The sequence below is a fragment of the Odocoileus virginianus genome, chromosome 32, assembly GCF_023699985.2.
Source record: "Odocoileus virginianus isolate 20LAN1187 ecotype Illinois chromosome 32, Ovbor_1.2, whole genome shotgun sequence".
NCBI lineage: Eukaryota > Metazoa > Chordata > Mammalia > Artiodactyla > Cervidae > Odocoileus > Odocoileus virginianus.
The window spans coordinates 11,704,218-11,725,722 of NC_069705.1; the positions used below are offsets into that span (position 1 = coordinate 11,704,218).

Genomic DNA, 21,505 nt, shown 5'->3' on the forward strand with positions numbered 1-21,505 from the left:
ACCGGGTGATAGGTCATTATGACAATAAGTAGGAGTATCTTCATTTAATAGGTCAGGTCTTTGAACTGCAAGGTCAGCCTCCCCACCTCAATGGTGTATGTGAGTGTGGCTCCCCCAAAAGTATCAGAAGAGTGATTTAAACTTTCGAGTTAATGAGGAGAGTGGTGGCAAGACTGGGTGGCAGTGGCACAAGACTGACCCAAGTTGAATCTTGGTTTCATCACTAAACTGTGTGATCTTGGGCAAGCAACTGAACTCCTCAGTTTTTCGTGTGTAAAACAGTCTCTTCAGAGTTGCGGTCAGGATCAATCAAGGTAACCTGTAACACAAGCTTAGCCGAGTGCTCCCCCAAGCGAGCGCTCAATGAACACGCGTCTCGTCCCTACACCTTATCCAACACCTTATCCATTAGACAAACTTTATTGAGACGTCTTCTCTGTAGAGGAACCGGAGGAGACCAAGGTTGAGTAGGACAGGATTTCTTGTGGATTCATTTCTAAGGGACTTCTCATCTCTACCATTTTGTGACCTTATAAAAACAGAAATAAAGATAAAAAAGGATTGTAAAGACAAATGAGGATTCCAGTCTCATTATCATTTTAATTTCCTTTTTTTTTTTTTTTAAACACAGCTGTACTTTTGAGTGAATTTTATTCCACCTTTTCCTCCTCCTTTTTTTTAAATTTCTTCTCTTCCTCTTTCTGGGACATGGACCATCTAATTTAACCTTTCATTTCCCCCTATTATGTGGTCCTTGAAAGTCACCTCATCACCAGTAACTGTCTTTAAATCACTCCAGTGGTTTGCAAGGACAAAGAGGAAAAGAGATTAGAAAGTCGAATACCCAGAGAAACAGGTTTTATAAACAACTTTCTAAAAATCTGGTATATGTTCTCACCATAAATGCCATCAAGCTTTTATTTTTTTATTTTTGCTATCAAGCTTTTACAACATTCATGTCTGTAGTCTAAGGCCCTGAATTGTGGGGGGGAAAAAATTATAGATTTTAAGATTGTTTCCCTTTGAGTTTATTGTGATTCTTTTGGGAAGATTAAAAAAAAATAACATAAAGAATAAAGTTGTTGCCTGGTTACTTGACGCTGAAGAGAAATGGACAAATAATGCCCGTGTTCCAGTTTAAATGAATTCAGGGAGAGAAGCCGTGACAGCAACCCCTCAGCAAACACGCTGTCACATTTGGCTTTTGAAAATGGCAATACAGACTCTAGAACCCGAGGCTGGGGAGGACCTTTAGAGCCCATCTGGTCTTCCCTATGGAGAGGTGGACATTTAAACCATCCCAAACAGCATACAATGGCCCCAATTTCTCAGACCATCAGAGAAGACAATGTTATCTGTGTTTATCTCTGGATTCATTTTCTATGTGCAGATAACCACTTCTCCCTGTTTCAAATTTTGTTGTTGTTCAGTCGCTAAGTTATATGTCCAACTTTCCAATTTTAGCCAGTCTTAAGTAAAATCTTTTAAAATGCTCTATTCTGTGAGCCAATTTCCTCTTCTTTGGTCTCTAAGGAGCTAGAGAACACCTAGCTGACCATGATGCAACTTTGTTTTTTTGGACTTTTAGCACGTCATGTGGGATCTTAGTTCCCTAACCAGGCCCCCCTGCAGTGGAAACTCGGAGTTTTAACCACTGGACCACCAGGGAAGTTACCACTGCAACTCATAGCTGTTGGACAATATTATTTGTTACAGGTGTATGGTATAAGTGATTCACAATTTTAAAAGGCTATGCTCCATTCATATTCATTTTAAAATACTGGTTATACCCCCTGCGTTGTACAATGATGCCATTTTTATAAATTAGCTGTTTATTATTTCTACATTGATAATGGGAATAGATATTCATCAGAATATATTTTGGGGTCGTGACTTAACTCACTGGGCAGAGATGCTTTACCTCTTTGTATCTCCTAGCCTAATACCTGCTACTGCTAAATTTCACTGTAATAAAAGAAAAATAAATACAAAGACTCATTTTATTTAGCAAGACTGAAAATAAAACTGACACATAAAATCACACCTTCAGGGTTGTCCAAAACAGTTCCTCCATCTATCGACCCAGGGCAAATGAATCCAGCATATTGTTTGCAGAATGATTAACATAACAGGAGTCATTTCTCAGTTACAAAGGGGGTCGTTCAGTCCTCAAGGCTCTCTGCCAGTAGAGTTTTGACCGTTCAATTATCAGCTTGCACAAAAGCAGAAATAGAGAGGAATGAAAATATAAAGTGATTGGCTATCACTTCTTTTAAAAGGCAACAACAGAGACAGTGACTAGAACCTACTGGACAGACCTAAAGCGGCAGTGGTCCGTGGACAGAATAGACACTAGTCAGGATTCACTTATCCTCAATCAAACTTGGGTCAGTCAGTCAATATGTCCATCTCACTTCCACCATTTACTCCATAAATGGTGACGCTGTGTGTTGAAAGATACAGAGACCCACAGACACTGCAACAGATCATAAAAAAATCCACTGTTTTTTTTTTTTTGGATCAATACAGTCAGCCCTCTGTAGCTGTGGATACATGGGTACGGAGGGTGGTTGTAAAGACACCATTTTATATAAGGGATTTGAGCACCCACAGAGTTTGGTATCCTCGGGGCTCCCAGTCCCCTGTGGATACCGAGGGATGACTATATTGCTAAAGTTCTTCCAGTAATTTCTGCCCCCCTCCTTAATTTATTATGATCACAGATCCCTACAGATTTAGTCAGATAAAGATGAACAAACTGTGGCTTCCTTTCGGACATTCTGTCCTGATATTTAAAAAGTGATTAAAAACAGGTACCGAATATAGATCACTTCTGCAAAGTTTAATGAGTGAGAAACATTCAACCAAGGTGACTTTTCCTTGGAAAGTCCTACAAAAGCTGAATTTTAGAAACTGTTCCTTATTTTCATAGAGGTTCCATTTATCAATAGCAGCCATGAGTTTACTGCCTGCCAAATGGCAGGCTGTCATATTTAACATGTTTAGAATTAAAATGTTTTCATATCAGGTTCTCTAGTAAGCATTACCGAAACGAAGTCACAAAGACAAGACTGGTTAGTTGTCCCAAGCCAAGGAAACAGCTCATTCCTATGATTTTCCTATTCAGGCAGGTACAGACAACCATTGGAATTAAATGAATGGGAAGTACAATACTTGTATTTTTTGCTTACAGAAGGGACGTTGACATTGTGGGGGACAGGTGGAGCAGGACTTCACTGAGGCTCTCCTATGATCTAGTGCAAGAGACAGGCCGTCACGGGATGCTAGTGTTAGAGCAGTGTTCCGGTTAGCCCCCTGAGCAAGCGTGTTACTCGGACAGGCTGAGATGCCATGCTGCGTATCCCACTGGAGAGGAGTGTTCTTTGAGCTTAGGCAACCAGTCTCAGAGCAGAAGGGCAGACAAACATGTAAGTCAGGGATGCTGGACGTGACAGGGTGCTCCTGACAAGTGATTCACGGCACTGAAGTGAGAGGAGGGTGAGTATATCTTAATGATGGATGCTTTGTGTTGGTCTTAGGAGACTAACTGCCTTCTGCAAAAACGCCTGAACACATTAACATCCATCAATCCTTGGACATTTTGGATCCCTGCACAAAGTGTGACCAGGACTGGTGGTTTGAGAATTCAAAGTTCCAGAAATTAGAACAGAGAAGGGCAACATTTAGATCAAGACAAGTTAACCCTTTGTGTCTTCTTGGGCCGGCTGAATGCTCCCCCATTTCCCGGCTTTTGGGACCATCCGATACATCAGCAGTCTAGGTGTGGGTTCATCAATGACATGGAAATCTGTCCCAGATATTATCACCATGTTCCACCAAGAAGAGGGTGGTACAGTGGGAGTTTTTCTTGGTGTGGGGGCGGGGGCAGCTAGTAACAAATCTTAAGCCAGGGCTTGTCCTGGATGAAATCAATAGGCTTGCAAGTTCACTCCAGACAGCTGCCCTCCACTTGGTGATCTGGTACACAACCCCGCCCCTGACTCCAACTCCAGGCCATAAGGAAACCTCGGTTTCTGGTTTGTGCTCCCTTAACCAAATCCCCAAATTAAACCCAACAGCTGTCTCTCTGGGACCCCTGAACCCTGGATCTAAAGACGCGAGTCACTCAGAGAACAGGCTCCCTCTTATCACTGTATCAGATGAGCTCTCAGCACAAGTCACAGGCGCTGAGACTGGGACAGATTTTGGACAGCCCATCCTTCTCACCCAGAGGAGCTCTCCAATGCAGAATCTCCACAACAAAAGACACTTGACATAGACACTCCATAAAAAAAAGACACTTGATCTCAAGGAACAGACACTGTTTGCCAAGCAGGGACCGCAGAGGTGAACGGGTACTGTGGTCCCACTTCAGCAGCTTTTAAGACACTGGAGAGTTCTTTGTTTCTGTCTTCTCGATGCTGAGTGGAACCAATGAACAGGTGGAGGGAAGACACAACAAAACCAAACCAAATCACAGAATAGGTGAAAAGTCTGAAAAGGAACTGGGGATGGTGGCCAAATCGTGACTCAGAAATGAGGTCAGAAACCACCATGCTCTGAGCCCTGGGGCAGGGAGGGTGGTGTGTAGAAAAGCTTGCAAAGCTAGCACCAGATCACCCTCAGCTGGGCCTGAGGCGGCGTGTGTGGGTGGCGACTCATGACACTTGGCCATAAACGCCAGAGAGCCAACATCCTCCAAGGCCGCTTCTCCATGCTCCGCTGGCAAACTCACAAGTGCGCGTTGGCCTAGGAGCTGGGCCTCACCCACGGGCATCTCTCACTGTGGAGGCGGCTCGAGACGGCTAGACTGCCTTTTCCCACTCCAGGGCAGTCAGATCACCTGGAGGCGACCTTCTGCACTTCTCCCACTTCTTGTTGATAGCATCCCTAATTAAGCCAGCCTCAGAAGGGCAAAAATCAGTGCCTGGAGGTCAGAGCTCTAACCCATCTTTTCCAAAGCTTAACCTAAATCACGTAACCTACTTACCTGAATAAAACCCCAGTTCATCAGTCCCTGCCCTACCCTTCCCAGGAAGGAAAATAGATTTAGGTCCATTTCTTCTTTTTTTCACCACAGTATGTGGAAGAGAGTCAAAGAAGGTAGTGTGGAAGGGAGGGGACATCCTGGTTCCTCATTAAAAAATAAAGATCTGTTTCGGAGAGTCATTGGAGGTTGTGGACTGAAACATTCAGTTCTCGGAGTCTGCTTCCATGGGCTCATCTTCCAAGCCAAAGCTCAGCTTGTCAGCTAGTCCCTCAAACTGCTTGCCTATGCTGCCCGCGGAGTCCATGAACATGTTAGGGATGTCTTTGCCAAAGTAAATCTTGCTGTTGGAAGCAATGGCCTTGTACTTCATCAGCTGCAGATACTCAGGGGTCAGCTTTAGCTGGAAGCAAATAGAAAAGAAGACGGTGGTGAGGCCAGATCAGGGAAAAGCCTGGGGGGCCATCCCTTGACTTTTCACAGGGAGAGGGTCTCTGTGAGAACCACACCCCACTTCCTCTCCCTGGTCTCACTGTTATATTAGTGACCACGTAAAGACCCTGATGCTGGGAAAGATGGAGGGCAGGAGGAGAAGGGGGCGACAGATGAGATGGCTGGATGGCATCACTGATTCAGTGGACATGAGTTTGAACAAACTCCGGGAGATGGTGGAGGACAGGAAAGCCTGGCGCGCTGGAGTCCTTGGGGTTGCAGAGTCGGATATGACCGAGCGACTGAACAACTACTGCACAGCCTCTTCTCTGGGAGAGCGTTCATCTCAGGTCCTCAAGGCGAGAACTGTGAGAGGTTTAGGAATGTCTGTGTTTAACAGTAACATGAAGGAGTTCCCTGATGGTCCGGTGGTTAAGAATCTGCCTTCCAATGGGGATGAGGGGGCAAGGGGTTTGATCCCTGGTCAGGGAACTCAGATCCCACACCCCGCGGGGCAACAAAGCCCACGCATGGCGACTGCTGAGCCTGCGCGCTCCGGGGCTGGCGCGCTGCAGCCAAGGCCTGATGCAGTCAAATAAATAAATAAATAAATAAATATTTTAAAAAATCAGCACAATTAAACTTCTATCAGGGTCCAAGGGAAAGGGAAGGCCCTGGCCCACAAGGCACAGGAGTCCTCGATTATGGCCGGGCAGGTGGGAGGCAGTGGTCGCAAACAGTGTAACACACGTTCTCTTCACCAGGCAGCGCTGGCCCGTTACCTTATTTGCTTCGGCTATCTTCATGGCAGTGTAGCACTCAGCGTCCGCCTTGGCCTTCTCCCGGGCCAGAAATGCAGCATCTTAAGGAAAGAATGCAGAGAATCAAAGCAGAGAAGCCATCAGAAAGCAGGTCCCTGCAACTTTTCCCGACTGGCCCCGTGATCCTGGGCACACTGCTCTAGTTACTCTGGGCTCTCATCCTCTTATTTACGAAACTGGGAAAAAGGCATTTTCTCCTGTTTCGCAAGTTGTGAAAACTGACCAGGATGCAAAAGTGCTGTGCCAGCGTCTCCTGGTGGCGGGGACTAGCTGACCACGTGCAAGCCTGTCGCTGTGCCTGACAGCGGCTTTTCTGATGGTGTCATGGAAACACACATCCTCTTTCCACCCACCGACCCCTTCTGGGGCGGGTAGGAGAGGGCTGGGACCCTGCCTTGGCCTCCCGTCTCTGAGCTCTCTGCCCTGGCCCTGGTCCTCTCCCCTGTGCCACACAGCAAGAGCCACGGAAGCCCGAAGAAGGTTCTGGATGCGGCCCGGGGTGGAGCTGCCCTGAAACTGACTGCCGTAAACAAAACAGTACAGCTCGTTTCCAACTACATCTCTCTATTTCCATCGGTCGTTTCAGAAAGGCTCTCGTTAGCAGTGGTTAAGCTAGCCCGATTCAAAGAGAATTACAGGCCATGGTCCAGACTAACACCTGTTTGAACTACGACCGATTTAAACTTCTACTATGTAAACAATCCCGTTCCTTAATCTGCTGAGACCAGCTTTCGGTCAAGAACTGATACAAAGTTGTTGATATTTCCTCCCTGTCCTTGGGAATGAGGCCAACCTCATGTGAGCAACACCTGCACCAAAACCCGGGAAGCAAGGTGGGTTCTCACTGTGCAGCCTCAGCAGGGCCCCGGCTGGCGGGAGCCTGCAGGCCGGCCGGGAGCAAGCGGCCAGCTCAGCTGGCCTTAGCACCTGGTGACTTGTGTTTACAAGAAGCAGAAATGTGCCGCCTGGCTCAGGTCCCCGTGAGGAACCACTGATCCATGAAATCCTCACTGGCTCCTCCGCGGCCGCTAAGCCTGACAGGCCAGGTCAGGAGTGTGAGTGGACAGGGCGCCCTGGAGCCTGGGGCTGGGCCCTGAGGGCGTTCTCAGCCTGCAGTTCGCTGGAGGAGGAGGTGGGCGGGGGGATGAGGGGAAGGCTGAGGGCAGGGCCCGGAAGGTGAGTGACACCGGAAGAGCCAGCAAGGAAATGCCTTTTCCCAGCTCGTGATGCCGGTGCTGACAGGTGTCTTCTTCACACCTGGCTTAACATCCACAGGGACCCCGAGAGGCCAAAGCGACAGGGCTCACAGGCCCCTGTGACAGGGGACGGGGCAGGCAGGGGGGAGCAGGCTGCAGCTCCGACCTGGCTTGCTGGTTTACTTCCGGGGTCAAACTGCGGGCCCAAGACAGCTGGGACCACGTGCTTCCCCTTTTTCCAAAGCCCAGCCCAGTGGAAGAGTCCTGAAGGCACCCAACTCAAATCTGATGAATGACTGAAGTGGAAAATTAATCCCAGGCTGGCCCGCATCTCCCCACAACCTGAGTCAGAGGACAGAGAACGAGGCATGTTCCAAAGAACACTTGACGTCTGAGAACGGAGAAGGCAAAGGAAAGGACGCCCGGGCCCCTGGCCGCAGGGCGGGGTCTGAGGAATGGGGAAGCAGGGATTTCAGGCCCGCTCACCTTCGATCTCTGAGATCCTCTTCTCCGTCTCCTTCTCCATCACCTTCTGCCCAAAGGTGATTTCGGCCACCTGCGCCACCTTCTCTGCCTCTGTGTTAGTGGAGAAAAGCCTCAGGGCTCTGATATTTCAAAACCGTTCCCCTTTCACCCCCTATCTGAGGCCCTGAGGCAGGGCAGTGGGTGGGCCCAGGTGAAGGGCCACTGGCCCAGAGGGCAGTCACACAGGTCCCCTGGGCAGGGGTGGGACACCCCAGGGAGCACAGTATCAGTGCAAGACAGTGAGTGTGGGTGCCCAGCCCCAGGGGGAGTCACTCCTCTGATGAAGGTGAGGAGCTGGCCCTGACCTCTCTCCTAAGTCACAGGGTGTTCCTTCCAAAGGAATATTTTACGGGTTAAGGTATGAGTTCCCTCCCGCACTTTCGGAAGTGGCCAGGGTCGTGGCTGGCAGTCTGGAGCAGTGGTGGAGAACCTGGGGTCGGGAGGCGAGTGCCTGGATTTGAACCCTGTTCTCCTTGCTCCCCTGCCATGTGACCCTGGGCAGTGATTCAGCCTCTCTGAGCTTCGGCTCAGTGAGAGTAGGTTATGGACGGTGGCATCCTCACCGGGGAGGGGGGAGGGGGCGTGAGGAGTGGGGTGAATCGCACGCAAGTGTTTAGAAAAGCTCACTGTAAGGGCTCCTCAGTGTTACCGTCTTTGTGCATGAGGGGTTAGCAGGAAGGGCTCCTTTCATTTAAGAGGCATGTGGAAACGAAGGCCGCTCCTGCGTGGGGAAGGCTTCGGAGGGCCGTGTCCCAGGCTTCCTGACCTGCCCCCAACCCGCCAGCCCCTCGGTCGCCCAGACCCCAGAAGCACAGTCAGACCGATGAGGGCCTTCTTCCGCTCTGTCTCGGCTTCCTTCTCCACCACCTTCTGCTTCTGGGCTGCGATCAGCAGTTTTGTCTTCTCGCTCTCCCTGGAGGGGAGGAAAGTGTGCAGCTCTGAGGCCGCTGGGGACGAGCTTCCTCGGAACTTCACTGGCCCCCAGGAAGCCAGCCCCCTGCCCTGTCGTGAGGCAAGCTGTCATTTCTTTCACCCTCGGGAGGTGTGGTCTTGTTTGTAAATCTGCCTGTGCCAAACGGCATATGGAATCTTAGTTCCCTGACCAGGGATTGAACCCACAGCCCATGAACTGGAAGTGCAGTCTTAACCACTGACCACCAGAGAAGGCCCTGGAAGGCTCCTAAGGTCCCAGGTGAAGGTGAATATGCTGCAGACAGTAACACGGCTAGCCTTCTCCTTCAAAGCCCACTTGTGAAAGACAAAGCGTAACTGGCTTGCGTGAAAGGCACCCGCCTGCCCACTCAGTCGCCTCCCTGTCTTCTCCAGCTTGAGCCGTGAAGGGAGCGCAGGACTCCCCGCCCCTCTGAAGAGCGTCTGTGCCCTCTGGTCACGGAGCCCAGGTGAGCGGCCCGACACGCCTGCCCCGTCTCCCAGGGTGACGGCTGTACAGACACTCCAGGGGGGACCACATGCGTGGCAAGGCTCGGTCAGCCCTGGGATGGGATGAGTGGGAGGAGGGCAGGGCGGTGGTTCTGCTGAGGCGCGGGGCCCACTCACATAAGCTCGTAGTTCCTGCGGATGGCTTCCGGGATGTTGGGCTTCGTCACCCGCACAGCCTGCAGAGAAAGATAAACATAGCACTTGATGGGGACGTGGGGGTGCAGAGGGACCAGCTCCCATAGGTCCTTGGTCTTCCTGCACAGACAGGACATGCTCTGGAAGAGGGGCTGTGCCTTCCTGGGGGTGGGGGGTGTCCCACCAGGGTGGTGCTCACTTGGATGACGAGCCCGGGGGCCATGGAGGTCAGGTCTTGCTGCAGAGCCAGTTTGAGATTTTCATCAATCTGATCTGGAATCAAGACAGAGAGAACACGGAGCTGAGATGCTTTCTAGACGGGGTGGAGGGAAGCATGGGGTAGACAGCCAGGCAGGACACCAGCTCAGGAATGTATCCAACAGGCCAAAGCTCGTCCGGAGGCAGAGCGCTCATCAGAGCTCAAATGTCTGAAGACTCCCTGGAAGACTCTCACGGCGGACACCCACTGGGCCCGCTATGTGGCCAGATGGGAGTGTCCTTTCCCTGGGGCCTCAAGAAAACATCAACCTCGCCCGGAAGGGAGCCGAGCTTTAAAAGAACAAATAACAACTCCAGCACATTTCTTGAGTCAGGAAGCAGCCCTTCCCTACAGATAGCAGCCAGAGAAGGTGGCCGCCCATCTTTCACAAAGAAGGAAGGTGGGACGGCCACCTCAGGTATTTTGAAAGGAGTCAAGCACGCTAAATCTATTAATAAATTTCTAAAACAAAAACTGACTCTGACATCAAGAGAGGCCCTAAGGAAGACTAATCCATCAGGAACTCAAAAAAAAATTTTTTTTGGCTGAGCCACTCAGCTTGTGGGATCTTAGTTCCCTGACCAGGGGTTGAACCCATGCCCCCTGCCCTGAAAGTGCAGTCTTAACTGCTGCACTGCCAGGGAAGTCCTGAGCCTGAGTCTTTTGATGTGTTGTTTGCCTTGGTCCTGACTCTTCTGTCTGTGAGTCATTTTATGGATAAGTGTTGGAAGAGCTGTAATTGATTGCCACTCTAGCTGTGACCCCAGAGCAAGCTGTCAGCGTTGGCCTGGGCCTTCCCTTCCCTGCCCCCACCCATGAGATCCCAAAAGATCCTGGAAGGGTCCTGAGAAAAGGACACCATGAAACTAGCCTCAGACATCTACATGGAACCACCTCCTTTACTGTCAGCAGCCAGCTGCTTTATGTGGCCATTCTTGGTCCAGGAGCCTTTGAGGAACAGCAAGTCTAACTCCCTGCCTGTTATAAATGCTCAAGCTGAGGCCCACAGAGGTTCGGGGATGTGTTCAAGCTAATCAGTAGTCAATATAAAGAACATGTTTAATCATTACATTTTGATCGTTAGTGTTTAGAACAGTACTTTCAACAGTCATATCACTAAGCAAGGGGTTTTACTGTTTCTGCATATGCATATGCTCCAGAAATGCCCATAAGGGCAGCACCTCACACCTGACATGGGTGTTAACAGTTTGATGGCTAAAGATGAACATTACATTCCATATTTTTTATTTTAAATAAGAGACAGGCCAAACTTTAAGGGAGATAGCTCGTACCCCCTATAAGCTAATAACATGGCTGTTTCTCAGATTAAATTCTATCTGAGTCAAGGAAGATACCCATGGCTCTGGGCTAGTAACTTTCTAGGAAAATCTAGAAGAAATATTTTACAAGATACTTTACTAACAAATTTACACCAGGACCAAGTTGTTTATGGGTGATGGTTATGCTGACAAATGCTCTTTAGTTAAGAGCTGATTAAATTAAGCAAACAACTGACTCATTGGAAAAGACCCTGATGCTGGGAAAGATTGAAGGTAGGAGGAGAAGGGGACGACAGAGGATGAAATGGTTGGATGGCATCACTGACTTGATGGACATGAGTTTGAATAACCTCCGGGAGTTGGTGATGGACAGGGAAGCTTGGAGCGCTACAGTCCATGCGGTCGCAAAGAGTTGAACACAACTGAGTGACTGAACTGAACTAAGTAAACACAAAGTACTGGATAACATTTTCCTCAAACGGGAAACATGGACGCCTCGGAGTAAGCGGTGATAAAAACTGCATCAAGCTGAAAGTTAGGGCTACGAGTACTGGGAGGAGGGGACCGGAGAAAACCTTTCCATTATCAGGACACAGGATTAGAGACACGAGTTTCTCCTTTGCAGATGCAAATGGATGTTAAGCAAAACAGTGCTTGCTGGCAAGAATGAACTTTAAAAAGGAAAATATTCCAACGCAAACATAAACCCCCAGCTCCTCCATACAGGAAGCTTTACTTTACTGAGCTGCCGAGTTCATCTGAAGACAAGACAGTGAGAAGTTTTCTAATGCAGAACAATCTCACATCTTAATTCTCTCTTCATAGAAATCAGAGATCTTTCGTTGTTGCAAATGCTTTGTAATGTTCATTTACTGGCACTAGTTCTAAAACAATGGCTAGAGAGAAAACTAATGATATTTTATGAAATTCTATTGGTTTGAGGTAAAAAAAAAAAAAAAAAAAAGCAAATGTACTGAATTTTTCTAAACAGCACACCAAATCCAAACACAGGAAGAAACTTCAAAGTCTATAAAGTGAATTTATACCTGTTTTCATCTGCAGAAAAGTTAAAATGGCTTCTGATGATTTCCCAAATTTGAAACACAGGGCAAAAGGCTGTTTGCCTAGTTAAAATCATTGGTGTTGCCAATGACTCCTCTGTCTACGGGATGTTCTCACTCCAGGTCCTTTGAAGTCCTTTAAATTAAGATTCCTGGGCAAAACCACTGGCTGGTCCTGGCATTAAGAATAGTTATACCACTGGTTGCAAAGTTCATTTGCTTTTAGCCCTGGCTTCTGGAGCACTCCTAGCAGTGAATTTAATAGAACGCGTTACCCCAAATGAGCTATAACAATTACTGAAATGCTTCTTTGCATTGTTGCTGAAGTCAGGCTATGTTTTTGTTGATCAGGAAAAAAGTTCAGAAAGTGTCAACTTAAGACAAAAGTGGGTCCTTTCTGTTTTAAGCATTTTCCTATTCTTCTCTATGGGTATAGGGTAAAAAACCATCACTAACAACAATCAAAAGCCACAAAGGTTCTGGGAACTCTAAGTAGTTACAGTCCTTGTCCCACTTCTAGAATTAAATGTGACCCCTTGGGACTTCCCTGGAGGCCAGCGGTTGAGACTTCACGCTTCCAGTGCAGGAGGTGTGCGTTTGATCCCTGGTTGGGGAACTAAGATCCCACATGCTTCGTGGTGCGGCCGAAAAAAAAAAAAAACCACACTAAAGCAAACAACAAAAAAAGTGTAACCCGGCAGTTCTCATCACTGTCCTTGTGCCCTTCCTCCAGGGTGGGGTGGATGGAGCCAGAAGCCAAGGGAGGGAGGTCTGGACTTCACCTCTGCTCCCAGCCAGCTCTGGGATTTTCTCCCTTGGGACCTTGGTATCCTTAAATTGAAAGGAGGATGCTGGGCTAGGTAATCTCTAAGGTTCTTCTAGAACTGACCCCTCTTCATTACAGAAGGAAGTTCAGGGACATGGGAACATATTTCCATCCCAGGTCTGATGCAGGGCAGGAGCGAGTCCTCTTGTTCACTATGACTCCCATGTCCAACACTCAACCACTCTCACCATCTTCTTCCATCGGCACCCGTGTTTCCTGGGAGTGCCCCGTGTGACTGTCTGCTTCCTGGGCACTGGCTCTTCACCACTTCTGGTCCCTTGGTACCCACCCTGCCCTGTGGGCAGCTGAATCAGGCAGCAGGTGATCATCCGAAAAGATTTTCTTACCGAAGAGCTCGATGTAGACCTCCTGAAGCGTGTGGACACTGCAGAACTGGTTCAGCTCGTGGTGGATCTTGTTGAAGATGAGTGCCTTGTCGTAGTCGGCTGTGTAGTTCTTCACTATGTCATACACTGCAGGGAAGGAGACATTCAGAGTGAGGAGGGCGGGACCTGGCACATTCTCAGACACATGGGCTGTCCCTTCCGAGCTGCTACAACAGACACGGGGGTTTGGTGGGGGGAGACTTGGGGATGATGCCAGGGAGAGTGGGCTGCAGGGGAGGGGTGAGGTGGGGCAGGGGAGGTGTACTGCAAGCAGGTACCTGCGTGTGGGACCAGGAAGTTCACCACCTCGATTCTGTCGAAGTAGATCATCACACCACCGCTGTTGGAGGAAGCGCAGACAGTGCGGTCACTGCTGAGCTTGGGAATATTGGGCCTCTCCCAGGGTGATGGTGGTATGCATGTGCGCGCGCGCGCGTGGGACTCGGCAGGAAAGGAGGAGGGTTCATGGGGGTCACAGGTGTGTGGATCTGAAGGCAGGAGACCTTCTGAGCTTCTATCATAAAATCTCCCAAGAAATCATACCCCCTAAAAACATCTCCACTAGGACAAAAGTGAAACTTTTGGGATAAAAGAAGAGTAGTTCACATCTTTTGGCTCTGCAAAGCCTTTTGAATAAAGCTACCAATCACGGGGAAAAGACTAAAGAAGGTCATAGGGTTCTCAGTACTTAAAAATGTGGAATGTTTTGGTCAGTGTTTCTCACTGTTTTCACCATCACTTTAATTCAGCCCTCTCCCCCCTTGCCCTCAATATTCATTAGAAAACACTTTCAAACATACAGAATAGAACAGTACACCTCCAACTAATAAAAATAAATGGAGGAAAAAAAAGAACAGTACAACGAACACTCGTATACCAACACCTAAACTTAACAATCATGAACATTTTATTACCTATTGATTGATCTACTTTTTCTTTTTTTTTGGCTGAACATTTCAAAGCAAGCTGCAGTCAGAATCCTTTACCCCCTAACACTTGGCAAGCACCAATCACCTAAGTGATGACAGTCCCCTACAGAGTCACAGTATCACTCCTAAACTAGGGAAATGAGTGATAATTCCTCTTCATCTAACGAGTCCTTCTCTAATTTTCCCCACAAGTTCCCATGATGGACTGAATTGTGTGCTCCCCAAAATCCACATGCTGAAACTGGAGCCCCCAAAGTGAGTGCATTTGGAGACAGGGCCTTCACAAAGGTGATTAAGGTTGAATGAGGTTGTAACGGTGGGGCCCTAAACTGACTGGACTGGTAAAGCAAAGAAGACAGAGGCCCCAGAGATCTCTTTGTCTCTCCATACATGCACAGCGGAAAGGCCATGTGAGGACACAGGAAAACAGCCACTTGCAGGCCAGGAACCAACCTTGCTGGCACCTTGATCTTGAACTTTGAGCTTCTGCAACCGTGAGAAAAATAAATGTCTATTGTTTCAGCCACCCAGGCCATGGTATTCTGCTGTGGTAGTCCAAGATGACTAACAGTTTCCATAACATCTTTTAGAGCTGTTCTGTTGGAACCAGGCTGTAATCAAGGTTCACTACTGCATTGCTTATGTCTTTATGTCTCTTTTCCGACCGAAGGGGCCTCCAAATTCAAAGCCTTTGTGATGAGATGAGGCCAGTTACCCTGTGGGAAGTTCCGATTCCATATTTGTCCTAGCGTGTGGTTTCCTTTGTTGCTCTGTCCCTGGTGCTCAAAACGACCACCTTGACTTTTCAGTCGGACCACTGCAGTGCGGTTCTCTTTCAGTTCCCTGCCCCTGCGGTCTTCTCCAGCATCTTTCCAACGTTCTCCATATTTAGTTCTGTTAAAGTTATCCTCCTCTATCAAGTTATTCATCTGCTAACAGCCTTCATCACGGCCTTCAAGGCCCTTCCAAACCTGACTCCACCACCTACTCAACTCAGAACATAGGGAGCTTAGGGGCAGAGAACTCGGTGAAACCAGCCAGGGGGGGAGGGGGGGGGGGCGCGTCCCTTTCCACTGTCTCTTACTGCAGCCGGTCAGATGGCCCTGCCTCTTATTTGGGCTTCACAGCTTTATTCTGGGCACCTTACCTTGTCCCACAAGGTACATTCTTCACCTCATCTGTCTGGAGTGTGGTCTGGAAATAGGAGAGACAGAAGATGCTGTGAGGTGAGACGTGACCAAGAAAGTGACTTCTTTTGGGAATCCCTTGGCCTTGGTCTTGAATACTTATTTGGGTTAAGCTTTGCCTCTGTTAAATATGAATACCCCCACTGAATCCTCCTTATTTGCAGTGTGTGAGGCTAAACCAGGCAAAAGTACCACCCCAGCTTCGCTGTAAATGAACCACCATATGAACAAGCTGAGTAATAATGGTTTAGTGGAAAAGACTCTGCACTAGGAGTCTCACGACCTGTTTACTTTCATCTCTTCCATTTACCAGTCTGGAAACAGCAGATTATTTAACCTCTCAGCCTGTAAAACCTGTTCAGCCCATTCTCAGGATTACTGGGAGACTCAAATGATATAATATGCATGAATGCACTTTGAAAACCATAAAGCATAGCAAATGGCAGAAGAAACCTACAGGGCAAATGCTGATGAGGTAACCCAGGATACTTTCCTGGGTTAGTTTAAAAGTCATTCTCTAAATCTTCTTATTCCTCTTGTTGGACATACTTCAAAGATGACTAGTCTAATTCAGCCTGGCTTAAGATCTGTCATAGCTAATCCTATCCCTATTTTAGATGTCATTTCCCTTCATTAAGTTCAACAACCTGCACCCCTCACAAGTTATGTTCACATCTCTCATGTTCAAATAAGAACCAACAAAATTACCATGTTTTATTTCCATCTATCTTGGGAGCCTGTGGTTTATCACACACACACATAACATACACGCACACATATCCTACTTTTCCTTCTGTGCATTCAGAACAGATTCTTCTCTGGCTCTGTCTTGAAGTAGAGACATAATTCCCACCTGGGACCTATGGGCCAAGGCAATGACCCCATTCAGCTATTTCAACAATTAAGTAAAACTCCACAGTAAATGGCTCATGGAGCCTCATACCTTTTACCTGTATTATATATATGATCTATTCTTAAATGATTCCTTGAAAAGGCATCACACTCATCCCCTCATCCAAGGGCTAAATCATTCTAAATCATGCATTAATCACCACCCCAAATCTGCAGTCATCCAACCCTGCCCCCCAAGCCCAGTATACCTGCACAGACTTATATGATGTGATGAAAGGAAGCATGAGATGGAAGCCAGGGCCGCTGGTGGAAGTCAGCAGGGCACCACCTCTGCAGTGGAGGGAGAGACAGGCAGGCTCAGTTTAGCAAAGACGTGTCTGTTACATCGATACAGTTTGGGCCCACTTTCTCTGCAGCCCCATAAGCATTTAAGACAGACGGACAAGTGCCAGAGCGATGTCCACGGATCCGTTTCTTCCTCTCAGCTCGACCCTATTAGTCTAAGAAGCCTGATGGTAAAACCTAAAACCATTATTCATGCTTTTGCAGAGAGAAAAATGGCACACAGACAAAGTGAAATAAAGACAGTAGAATCCCTGGCTATCCTTGCGATAAGAGAGGTGCATGTGCTCAGTCGCTTTAGTTGAGCCTGATTCTTTGCGACCCCACAGGCTGTAGCCCACCAGGGTCCTCTGTCTATAGAATTTTCCAGGCAAGAATACTGGAGTGGGGTGCTATTTCCTTCTCCAGGGGATCTTCCTGACCCAGGGATCAAACCCCTGTCTCTTACAACTCCTGCTTTGGCAGGCAGATTCTTAGCTAAGAGAGGAGGTGTGTTTTATTTTTGTCACATCTGTTGAGCTTATGAGAATCCAAAGGTCAGTTAAATTCACTAATACAGTGACCAATTAATGATACTAATGTTGGAGTTCAGTGACACAAACAACCAAAAGAATAATTTTAAGGAAACTTTATAAACCATCTAAATATTTTTAAGGGGCCGTAGAGTTACCTTTGTAGTTATGCTATATGTGAATGGTAACAGAATTAAAAGTCATTTTTGGAGACATATGCTTCCCTGGTGGCTTAGCTGGTAAAGAATCCGCCTGCAATGTGGGAGACCTGGGTTCGATCCCTGGGTTGGGAAGATCCCCTGGAGAAGGGAAAGGCTACCCACACCAGTATTCTGGCCTGGAGAATTCCATGGACTGTATAGTCCATGGGGTCTCAAAGAGTCGGATATGACTGAGTGACTTTCACTTTGGAAGATGTAGAAGCAGATAGTGGGATAACACAGTAAAAGGGGAGAGTGGAAGCCAATCAGACTTCTAGAACTTGCTATCGGCAGCCAGAGAAAAAGCATCAAAGGGCTTTAAGAAGGAGTTCATAAAGGCATATAAGAAGTTCACAAAGATTTAAAGCAAAAACTTGGTTATGGAGGTTACTCAAAGGAAAGCAACCCAAGATTTACAAGTGCTTCTTTGCTTCATGTTATTTAAGTCACAGATACATTTTTTTTTCTCTTAAAGAGCAATCAAAATAAAGTGATGGAATAGGTTATTTAAGTACCACTATCCTAGAGGTTGCCTCAATGAGTACAAATCAACCTGCAGGTTCTTTCATTTTCCCCGAAATGTTAATTTTAAAGCATAGGTCCAAATTATATCTCAAGTTGCCATGAAGAACTGGCACTCCTCAGAGGTTAGCTTGTGGTACCAAGATGCCCAGAGGGAAGTAGGAGAAAACAGTGTTTCAGAGATGATCTTCAAGGAGCATGGTTGCCTTTCCATTTCTCTCTAAACCTAACACATGTATCAGTTATGATCCATGGCATCAGACTAGTTAAGTTTCATATTTACAATTCTCTATATATTTACATGCGTGTCTGTATTCCCCTTCCATAGTCACTGACACAAAGCTCAGTCTGAAGACTTCCCTATCCAATACAATGTAAATGCAATCTGCCCCGCAGAATCTGTTACACATTGACTAGCAGAGTCATCGGACAGGAAGTCGCCAGCTTCTCCCCATCGCTGCCTTACCTGTAATACACCCCAATATGTCCCTCTTCTATCTTGTGCACCGCCGAGAAGAGAGAGGCACAAAAGAAACTGGCAGCCACAGCCAGAACCGCTCCCAACTGAGCCATCAGCAAACGTCTACCCTGGGGGAAAAGATACAGGAGAACGTGTGCCCTGACTTGTGGGCGGAGAGCTCTGGCAGCCAGAGTAGCTCCCCAAGCTGAGCTCCTGCAAGTGGCTCATGTCCAACCTGTAGTAGTGTGAACACCAGGCTAGATCTACACCTCTTCTTCCTTGCTCTCAGTCGACCCCCCCCCTCCCCGAGCCTCAGCTGCGGAATTACACTCTCCACCTTCTGCAAGAGGCAGTGGCTCCAGACACAGCCCGCGGGCCCAGGGGAGAACCCGCGCCAGGTGGGCAGCGTTCAGAACACAGCCCTCTCTTCCTGTGAACACCAACGGGCTGTCACCGGAGCCACGCATGTCAGCAGGGAAAGAGGCAGCTGCAGTTATGTTGGCCCCAAATTACAGAGGATGTCAAGTGACGGGCGGTTGCGGCTGTGTAATTCTGGTCAGAGCCTCCCAGTCCTAATTGCCTGCCATTTCAAAGGAAACCATTATTGACTCCTTTCGGGTGCTGGGGCCACGGAGACAGCCTGCAAGCAGAGTTCAGCAGGGCGGGATTCTCTGGCCTTTCCTCCACCTTCTCCGTTCTTCCTTTGGCCCTAGCCAGATACAGGGCTCTGGGCAAGGATGAAGCCACGCTCCTGCCCATATGCTTGACTGGCACTTTACACTTGACAGGTTCTCCCAGCCCACGGTTAGAGCGGGGGGGGGGGGGGGGGGGACGGGGTCCCCCAGGCTGGGAAGACAGGGGTTCCTGGGTCGACAGCATTCAGGCACCGGGATGCGAAAGAATGAGCACCCAGAGACTCATTTCCTGAACCCCGATTGATCTGGAAGAAACGACAGTAACTGAGAACGCGCTGCGTGCTCAGTCGCTTCAGTCGTGTCTGACTCTCTGAGACCCCACGGACCGTGGCCCGCCGGGCTCCTCTGTCCATGGGATTTCACCAGGCCAGAGGCAGGAGTGGGGGTGCCGTCTCCTTCTCCACACTGACAGCGAGGCTCCCGACTCTGCGCGCCCTGGGTTCGCAGGCGCGACGTGTGGACTCTGCCCCCCGGGTCTCACTGAACTCGGGCGCGGACGTCGGTCTGCGAGGCTCTTCGACGTTCCCCGTGCAGCCTCCGGCTACCGATCGGCAGCGGCGGAAAAAATCCTTTCCCTTCCCCCTCCGCCCCACCGCGCGCCCCTTCCCCGCCCTCTTCCGAGAGAGGGTCGCGCGGCCCCTCAGGAGCCGCGGGGTCGGAGCCCTCCCTGAGCCCCGGCTCAGCCCCGCCGAGAGGCTACAGTGGGGCAGGAACGAGACGGGAAGGGCTTGCTCGCCCTCTCCCGAGGGACACAGGACGCTGGGCAGGCGACCAGGGAGGGCCGCTAGTCAGTCAGCTCCGGCCCGGGGGCCTCACGGAGGCCCAGCGCGCGCGAGAAGGGGCGCGGGCCGCGTACCAGGCTGTCTGTCCCTCCAGGCGCTCCGTACTCTGCCGAACCCCCCAGTGCGACCGCAGAAACCGCCACACCCCTCCGCACGCTACTTCCTTCCGGGCCCGTCGCTTCGATGACGCCATTTGTTCACGCGAGAAGACCACACCTCCATCCCTCCTTCCACCCACCCCGCGATGTCCGGCCCCGCGCCCGCGCCCCGAGAGGGCAGTGTCCGAGGATGGCCGCCAGGGGGCGCTCGCGGATCGGTCCGGGAGTTCGGGACCCCGATCTGGGGTTTTCGGGGTGTCGGGGTGTTGCGGGCGCCTGGAGAGTGACCCCCGGGAACCAGCGGAGGGGCGGTGAGTGCTCAGACAGAGACGTCGGTTTCCGAGGATTTGAGTTTGGAGTCTGCTCCGGATTCCCCTCCACATTAGATCAAGCCTGTGTTTGTTTTTTTTTTTTAACGCTGGAGCAGGTTACCAGCGTATTGCAACCGTTCTAGCTCTCCGCTCCACTTAACCTGTAGCACCGCTGAATGAAACATCCTTTAGGTGTGCAGATTAGCACCATTACGTCGCTAATCAACAGTCCGTACTGTGAACTGCCCTTTATGCTTTCCGAGGAGCTTTCACCTCTGAGATCCCCAGAGCACCGTAAAGTAGATTAAGCAGGATTTCTCAATTTTTAGTGAACAAAATCTAGGTTGAATGAAGTGCGAGGGTAGCTGGATCATAGTCGGTTTTCAGCTCAGTCGCTCAGTCGTGTCCAACTCTTTGCGACCCTATGGACTGCAGCACCCCAGGCCTCCCTGTCCATCGCCAACTCCCAGAGTTTACTCAAACCCGTGTCCATTGAGTCTGTGATGCCATCCAGCCATCTCATCCTCTGTCGTCCCCTTCTCCTCCTGCCTTCAATCTTTCCCAACATCAGGGTCTTTTCAAATGAGTCAGTTCTTTGCATCAGGTGGCCAAAGTATTGGAGTTTCAGCTCCAGCATCAGTCCTTCCAATCAATATTCAGGGCTAATTTCCTTTAGGATCCAATGAATATACAGGACTGATCTCCTTTAGGGTGGACTGGTCGGATCTCCTTGCAGTCCAAGGGACTCTCAAGAGTCTTCTCCAACACCAGAGTTCAAAAGCATTGCTTCTTTGGTGCTCAGCTTTCTTTATGGCCCAACTCTCACATCCATGCGTGACTACTGGAAAAACCATAGCCTTGACTAGACGGACCTTTGCTGGCACAGGATTGTCTTGTAACTCTTCTTTACCGCCTTGTAACGCGTGTGGCTCCTCACAGGGTCTGGTGCTTGTCCGTATCTTCCAGGTAGATTGTAAGTTTTCTGTGGGTGGAGACAGGGTCTTCCTTCAGCATCCCAGGTCCCAGGTGTTCGGTAAAAACAGACTGCAGCACACTGGACCCAGGGCCAACATCCAGACCTCGCGTCTCCCAGTCTGCAGCCTTCCCGGGTTGACAACATCACACCTGGACCTTTCTCATTCAGCCTCTGAAGTACTGTGTTTGTGGAAGAGACAGTCCACTTAATTACAGTCTTCTGTACTTGGAAAGCAGTTTACACAGGGAAGATGGCAAGCTGGGGATGTTGGACAGATTTAGGACGCAGGAA

The 21,505-nt window shown here is 49.2% G+C and overlaps 1 protein-coding gene across 6 annotated transcripts; it reads right to left on the reverse strand.

Moving 5' to 3' along the window:
* Positions 1-401: 401 nt before the first annotated feature.
* Positions 402-20,006, reverse strand: ERLIN2 (ER lipid raft associated 2). Of its 6 annotated transcripts, XR_011485111.1 has the most exons (13): positions 19,374-19,893; positions 18,359-18,480; positions 16,565-16,646; positions 15,425-15,471; positions 13,627-13,688; positions 13,310-13,435; positions 9,736-9,809; positions 9,519-9,577; positions 8,783-8,874; positions 7,923-8,012; positions 6,202-6,281; positions 4,991-5,390; positions 402-529 (listed from the first exon to the last, which is right to left on the reverse strand). XR_011485111.1 is itself a non-coding variant. In XM_020894799.2 (12 exons), the coding sequence occupies exons 2-12, from the start codon at positions 18,463-18,465 to the stop codon at positions 5,193-5,195; spliced, it is 1,017 nt and encodes a 338-aa protein (XP_020750458.1). In that variant the 5' UTR covers positions 18,466-18,480; positions 19,904-20,006; the 3' UTR covers positions 1,987-5,192. The 6 variants fall into 6 exon arrangements, 5 of the variants coding, with proteins under 5 accessions (XP_020750458.1, XP_020750457.1, XP_020750460.1 ...); XM_020894799.2 differs by lacking the exons at positions 402-529; positions 19,374-19,893 and adding an exon at positions 19,904-20,006 and having other exon boundaries at positions 1,987-5,390; XM_020894798.2 differs by lacking the exon at positions 402-529 and having other exon boundaries at positions 1,987-5,390.
* Positions 20,007-21,505: the final 1,499 nt, after the last annotated feature.